We start from the raw sequence: 8,322 nt of genomic DNA on the forward strand, positions 1-8,322 counted from the left end.
TCCAAAAGTGTTATTTCCCTATAGAAACTATAGTAAACTTTTACCCCCTCCCAAAGGGAGAACGGATACCTCGGGGGTCCTGAAATTTACAATTTAAATAAAGCCCCTGGTGATCTTTCTTTCCATGCAGAGAAAATGACTGTAGTACCTCTGAGTCTGAATTTTCCCTTTGGGGCCCCGCCCTGGGCCCAGGGGTTGGGGTAGGAATCCCAATTTTACAATTTATCCCAAGGATGATTCTGACCAAGTTTGAAAAAAAATCCATCCACTAGTTCTTGAGGAGAAGCTGAAAATGTGAAAAGTTTACGCACAACGGACGACGCACGACGGACGACGGACGTCGACGGACGGAAAGCGATTAGAATAGGTCACGTGAGCAAAGCTCAGGTGACTTAAAAAGAATACATTACATCTCCAGCACACACGCAGGCATACGCACATAGTGAGATATTGACCAGGTGACATATGACTAGTAGTTAGCGCATGATAAGGCAGCTCCTGCGAATTCCTCAAAATTGTATATGTATATGTACATCTAGTTTTTTTTGAAAACGACTATAGCACAGGGGAGGCAACTCCTACACAAACTTAATTTGTGACAGAGGAAAAATATCGTGCATGTTGAACAAATCACATTATAAACAACCTGTAAATTATCTACGATCTTTAATGCACCAGTTGAAATGAGCTAAGGGAAGCTTACTACTCAAACAAAATTATGCTAAATAAAAATGCGGTCGTCTTGGGGCAACGCCGTCACGATTGGGATGAATAGTACTTTATTGTTTATACAATGTACTTTAAAGAAATGTAATTTGTTCAGCATTCGTGTGAACGATACATAAAACCATGATAATGAGTTTCCCAACTAACTGAGTAGCTGGCATTCAATTATTACCAAGCATTTTGTTAAACAAACCAAGGTACCAAATACAGCATTACCGGCGAAAGTGTCCTGGCGTTTTCTAACATTACCAAAGTATAAGAGTAATCTACCTTGGAGCGACCCCTAGAAATAGAATATAATATTCTTATTTTGAACAACTCCGTCCTGTCTCTTTTTGTGAATTAGTCACTTTTCAAAAATGGCCACCGCAAATTTTGATGAGCAGACGTCAGGTCGTCTTTTTTTTCACTATTTAAGTTGTTCTGCATCTAAAACAGTATGATGAAGATATCTCGTTTGTTATTTTTTATTAATATCATATATATTTTGCTAAATTATCAATAAGCATAGCAATGTCACCTTAGTCTCCAGTCACGTTTTGTTTATGTTTTATGTAGATTGTAAACATTGATAGGCTAATATAGTCATGCAACTGGATGTGACAAAAAAAGGAATTGATGCATGTGGCAACAACTTTACAAGTAGTTTAAATGAGTTAATTGTTCCTTATTGTACCCACACAACCAGACATAAAGGCACAGGTAAGCAGACGGATGTTGTCAAGGGAGATAAGCCATGGTTTACGGATTCCTGTAAACAACGATATAGGGATTATACATATGCACTGTATACTTTTAATGTTTGTAAATCTAATGTGAACAGAGAATCAATAGTAAATAAAATAAATTGTATGAGAAACTTGAATATAAGTTCAAAAGAGAGTATAACTGTCAGCAAGGAGACATGTTGAATTATTTAAAAAAGTACTACCCGCGAAGTTTTTACAAAACTACTGCTACTGCTATTAAAAAAACTAAAAGCTGGTGGACAAGATGGTATTTAATGAATGTTTTATTAATTGCAAAGATAGTTTAATGCCATGTTTACTGTTATTATTCAATAATATATTCAAGTCTGGTTTTCCCGTCATCGTGGTCACTTGGTAATACCCCGTACACAGCTCTGCGATCTTACAAAGACCATGCCGATCACGGTATTCATTCTGTCTGAATCATTTTATATTGAAAACAGATTATTTCAGGGGGAAATTTTATCACCCCTTTTGTTTGCTATATATGTTAATGATTGTTAAATGCAGTTTTATCAGATAATTGTCCATCTATTCAAATACAGAACATAAATATGTTTTACTTATGTATGCCGACGATATGGTGATTATATCTGAAACACCAGAGGGTTTGCAAACAAAGTTAGACTCTCTTGCAAATAATACCAAAAAATGGGATTTGACTGTAAATGCTGGAAAAACTAAAATTGCCGTGTTTAGAAATGGAGGGATATTAAGGGGAAATGAAACATGTTTACCGATGGAAAATCAATTGGATGTTGTTGACCAATTCAATAACCTTGGTGTGCTATTAAATGTTAACGGAAAATTAAGACAAACTCTAAAGCAAGTTGCTGACCAGGGGAGAAAAGCGTTGATTGTATGATTAAATGCTTTTAAGAAAAAATATTCTTATATAGAAACTCAATTGTCAACTTATACGTTTGATATGTACTTATGTAAATAGTGTTTTGAGTTATGGAGCAGAAGTTTGGGGCTTCCATCCCGCACCTGATGTTGAAAAATTGCATGTGAGATTCTGCAAACAAATATTAGGATTACATAATAAAACTAGTAATGTTATGGTGTATTATAAAATCGGAAGATACACCATGCAAATTGTTGGAAAATTACATATATTCAAATATTGGATAAAACTGAGAAATGTAGGAAATTGTATTCTTAGGTCATGCTATGATGATATGCTTTGTAATAATGACATATGGTTAATGAGTGTAAAGCAAGAATTATACATAATTGGTCTGGGAAATGTGTGGGAATCTTCCAGTTTAAATAATAACACTTTTCATATTATAAAAGAACGTCTTTGTGACAAATTCAGACAAGAATGTTTTGAAAAAAATCAATTCTCTCCAAAAGGAGCATTGTATCAATATGTGTGTAATTTTGGTCACCAATATTATTTATCAAAACCTGTAAATATAAATTATATAAAACAAATATGTAAAATTCGAATGTCTGCACATTAGTTAAATATTGAGTGTGGCAGACACAACAGAACTGAAAGACGAAACAGATTGTGCACATTATGTGACCTGAATGATGTCGAGGATGAGTTTCATTTCATTTTCAAATGTCCTTGTTATATTGATATAAGGTTGAAACTAATTCAGAAATATTATTTTATAATTAAATCTTGCTTGTAACAAGCATTTTCATTGGCTTAAAAATGTTTGTTATTAGCCCATAACGTAAAAAATGACATCGCCGTTTGTAACGTCGCTTTTGATTGGCTGATACTGCAGCGCAATAATTTCGAAGAGAAAAGAGTCCATCAATAAAAGTGGATTTCCACAGGGATTGTATATAGTAGATTAAATTATAAGGATTAACTTGAATATATTTTTCATGTTATGGAGCTATAACACAAAAAACCGGAGTGTACTCTCATCATAAAACGCTTCGCGGTTTATTTATAGTACACTCCGTTTTTGTGTGTGTTATATCTCCATCTCCATATTCAAGTTAATCCTTAAAGACATACACGCATGTATAAATTAATTCGACTATTGTGAGAAGGAAACAAGGAAACAAAAGGAGATTTGAGCCGATTGCTGGTTAGTGTTCACTCTCCACTGTGTGTGTGTGTATCATATTGTATGTTGTCTTTGAACTTTAAACTTGAACTTGAAGATTTGGAAAGACCGGTTTGTTTTTTAATTATATAGACCAGGAGTATTAAGTGCGATCAAAAATAAGTTTTACTGCAAAGTTACAGCAATAATACTGTAAGGAATACGAACTTTAAGATTTTAACTTTTGTTTGATCCCATTTGTATTTCGAGAATTAAATATGTATCAATGAAATACTGTACCTCATTAAAAGAATCACCACGAACTTTGTTATAGCTAATTCAGTTAAAACAGTTGTTGACCCAGGCTAAGATTTCTGCTATAAGCCTCTTATGATTTGTTGTAGACAGTTAAATATGTCTTCGTTATTATTGTCTTTTGTAATTTTCTGGAGATTTTTTATTATTAACGAGACAACAATGACACATTTATTTCACACAATAAAACGATTTAATTTTTTTTTATATATATAGAAGTTTCATGAAACGTTGTAGATTTGTTATATAATCTAGTTATGGAGCAGAAGTTGGGGCTTCCATGCCGCACCAGATATTGAAAAATTGCATGTGAGATTCTGCAAACAAATATTAGGATTACATAATAAAATAAGTAATGTTATGGTGTATTATAAACTCGGAAGCCAACTGCGTTCATACTTATTTACATTCAAAAAATGTTTAAATGCTACAGTATATTACGTAGAAAAAAGTCGAAGCAGGTTGCCACGATGGTACCTACGGTAGCCGTGGTTGCTATATAGCTAGAACAATATAGTTCTAGTGAATCTACATCGATATATGAGTAAAGTTAGAAAGTACGCAGTAAACAACACTATTTGTTTCTTTTTATGGTTTTTAAATTTTAAAGGCAGCAATGTGAGAAGCACCTGGTACTTTTCTACTAATTTTCAACGGTCGTCATGTACGCGCATTGGCACACTACTCATAGAGTGACGCGGTCGAATGTGCATCCATGGAATAAGATGGAATAAGATGTGTCACCACATTGATATAACTATACACAGTAGTGTCACCACATTGATATAACTATACACAGTAGTGTCACCACATTGATATAACTATACACAGTAGTGTCACCACATTGATATAACTATACACAGTAGTGTCACCACATTGATATAACTATACACAGTAGTGTCACCACATTGATATAACTATACACAGTAGTGTCACCACATTGATATAACTATACACAGTAGTGTCACCACATTGATATAACTATACACAGTAGTGTCACCACATTGATATAACTATACACAGTAGTGTCACCACATTGATATAACTATACACAGTAGTGTCACCACATTGATATAACTATACACAGTAGTGTCACCACATTGATATAACTATACACAGTAGTGTCACCACATTGATATAACTATACACAGTAGTGTCACCACATTGATATAACTATACACAGTAGTGTCACCACATTGATATAACTATACACAGTAGTGTCACCACATTGATATAACTATACACAGTAGTGTCACCACATTGATATAACTATACACAGTAGTGTCACCACATTGATATAACTATACACAGTAGTGTCACCACATTGATATAACTATACACAGTAGTGTCACCACATTGATATAACTATACACAGTAGTGTCACCACATTGATATAACTATACACAGTAGTGTCACCACATTGATATAACTATACACAGTAGTGTCACCACATTGATATAACTATACACAGTAGTGTCACCACATTGATATAACTATACACAGTAGTGTCACCACATTGATATAACTATACACAGTAGTGTCACCACATTGATATAACTATACACAGTAGTGTCACCACATTGATATAACTATACACAGTAGTGTCACCACATTGATATAACTATACACAGTAGTGTCACCACATTGATATAACTATACACAGTAGTGTCACCACATTGATATAACTATACACAGTAGTGTCACCACATTGATATAACTATACATAGTAGTGTCACCACATTGATATAACTATACACAGTAGTGTCACCACATTGATATAACTATAGACGGTAGTATATGTTGCAATTGTAATGGAAAGATATTATACGATTTTGCGCACGGTTGTGCACTTTATTTACCTGGTATACACTGGTGACCCTTAGCCTGTAGAAGATCGGTATATAAATATGAGCGGCTGCTCCGATGGTGAAGAAGTAGCCCAGTCCAATCCACCAGTACATGGTCGTATAAGTGTACATCTCCGACGGCGTCCCTAGCAACGTAATGGCTGACATGAAGCTAGCCAGGAGGGACAGGGCCACAGGGATGGCGCTCATGTTCCCTCCCGCCAACAAGAAATCTTTAATGGTCTGTTTTCTTCTGTCTTTGATGGCGTAAAACATACCAATGCCAGCAGACACACAGAGAAGGAGGCCGAACAAGACATAATCCACCACCACGAATGTGTTCCTTTCTCCAGTCTGAAAACTATATTTTCTTTCCTCATCCATGGTATGGTCTGAAATTTATTTTCGGAGTCTACTGCTAAATGATGATAATCTTCTTTTAACTTTATTTCGCTTTCAAAAAGCTGTTTAAGACAATCTCACATCCGCAGGATATTTCCCTCTTTATTGCACGTGAGTACTGGTATTCGAGTAACACTGAATCAGTGAACTACTTACATGACCTGCTATTCCGTATCCGCATGCATGCATCACGTGCGTTAGAGACACAATAGCACACGAATACTTGCCGCTGAGAGCTTAGCACTCGGGTTTTTTTTCAGCAGGTTTTACACACACTGACATAACGTAAGGGCTACATATTATCTGTCCTAAACAGTCATGTATAGTTATATACTGTGTAGATGACGTTACCATCGCCTCCATGAGATACAATGTATGTATAATGTCTTGTTTTTAAATATATTCTACAAAAGAATAATCACAAGAAAAATAAATTCATTGTATTTACTTATTAACATATAAATTGATGGTATCCTGCCTAGGACTACAGTTTAGGACATATGTCTCCGATACGTGGCTAGGACTACAGTTTAGGACTTATGTCCCCGATACGTGGCTAGGACTACAGTTTAGGACATATGTCTCCGATACAATAACAAAATTTTGTCTCCAATAAAAAGCAGCCTGTCTAACGCATTGTTCATCAACTCGATTCATATACCAAATTCTTCTTAACGAAAAGCAGAAAATAGGTCATAACAGACATGAATAGGGTATGGACGCGAAAGACGACGACAGGAAAGAAGAGATATCGAAAAAAAGGAAATAAATCAAGTGGCCGGGAAGGGTAAGCATTCCTGCACTACGTGTGGCGCCCGTCATGATGTCTGCCGTAATCATATGCTATCACCTGTAAGTTCCATCAAAGAGTTAGGCCAACAGCGATCTGAGGTATGAGAAATCTTTCGTTATAAGAGATGCTGAACAGTAGGAAACCTGGCGATGGCGAAGACCGTAGATTTTAGGAAACACTGGCTGTGTATCATATTGGTCAACAGGACACATCTATCCAGAAATTAACGAAACTCTAAACAGGTAACCAATCAATTGTGGAATGTTCGCACTATACACAGGGAACTGGTTGCCTTGTGAAAGTGTGTGTAAGGTGACTGCTGTCTATATATGAGTACAACATGTAATATACATCAGGTAGACTACATAATGGCCTATGGTTGACGTTGCAATATCTGTGAAAAGAAGCACGTTCCTATCGCAAAACAGCAGAGAACAAAACACACAAGTGGAGATAGTAGACAGGTGGCATAGGGCTTGTAGTTAACAGTTCATGCAAATTCCTCCAGAAAGGTATTAAACGATGTATTGATTGCATAAATTGTATATGTCCACGCACTTCTGTGTACGGTAAAACACCTTACAGTGGTTTAGTGTAGCTAGATAGTATGATGTTATAAATATGGTGAATTTAATTTCATAAATTTTATTATTGTAATGATGTGATGTGCTCTTATTTTTGTGTACGAGTAACCAGACGTGCTGCAGTGATCTAGACCCGCTGTAGACGACTAGTTAGTGTATCAGAGATACCACAAGAAGAACATTAAATAGTCCAAACGAGAGGTAACAATTAAGTGACCGTACTTAATTATGACATAACCATCTGTTGTAATGAACTGTCAAATATATCCAATATTTCTGACATTGTAGTTAAAGGATTTTGTATTTGCATTTACCTGTTTCCCATGTTCATTTCAATTGTCAATTTATACCTTGTCCTACAGCTGGGGCTGTGCTACTAGTTTTGGCACTGATCTTTATTTGCAGAGCCTGTGTGTGCCGATGTTCGGAAGAAACAAGGATGTGCGTCTGACGAGCTGGCAGACGATCAGATGTCCCGGCTGTGGCAGACGATCAGATGTCCCGGCCGTGGCAGACGATAAGATGTCCCGGCCGTGGCAGACTAATAGAATCTATCGCTACTGGTTGTGTAAGATAGAGAAATCTCAACCCGAGGACTAAGATTGTTTGTCCAGAACGAGGCTTGCCGAGTTCTGGACACAAAATCTTAGTCCGAGGGTTGAGATTTCTCTATCTTACACAACCAGTAGCGATTGATTATTTTTCTCCCATATCTAACAGTATTTTAATGTGAAATAAAGGTAAACATGGACCCAAAACACATACAGGCAATTTGTTGATGGATTGTTGACGTGACGTCATTGTATTGTTGAAGTGACGTCATGCCATTGTTATGAATAGGGGAATCCCCCCGTCTCAACCCTAGGGCGGAGACAGATAAATCTAGCACCG

General features: G+C 36.2%; 1 protein-coding gene across 1 annotated transcript; it reads right to left on the reverse strand.

Moving 5' to 3' along the window:
- Positions 1-649: 649 nt before the first annotated feature.
- LOC110449666 (sodium-dependent multivitamin transporter-like) lies at positions 650-6,244 on the reverse strand. The gene is made up of 2 exons (XM_021496671.1): positions 5,665-6,244; positions 650-1,155 (listed from the first exon to the last, which is right to left on the reverse strand). The coding sequence occupies exons 1-2, from the start codon at positions 6,034-6,036 to the stop codon at positions 1,069-1,071; spliced, it is 459 nt and encodes a 152-aa protein (XP_021352346.1). The 5' UTR covers positions 6,037-6,244; the 3' UTR covers positions 650-1,068.
- Positions 6,245-8,322: the final 2,078 nt, after the last annotated feature.

This window comes from Mizuhopecten yessoensis, unplaced genomic scaffold, assembly GCF_002113885.1.
Source record: "Mizuhopecten yessoensis strain PY_sf001 unplaced genomic scaffold, ASM211388v2 scaffold4769, whole genome shotgun sequence".
Lineage (NCBI taxonomy): Eukaryota > Metazoa > Mollusca > Bivalvia > Pectinida > Pectinidae > Mizuhopecten > Mizuhopecten yessoensis.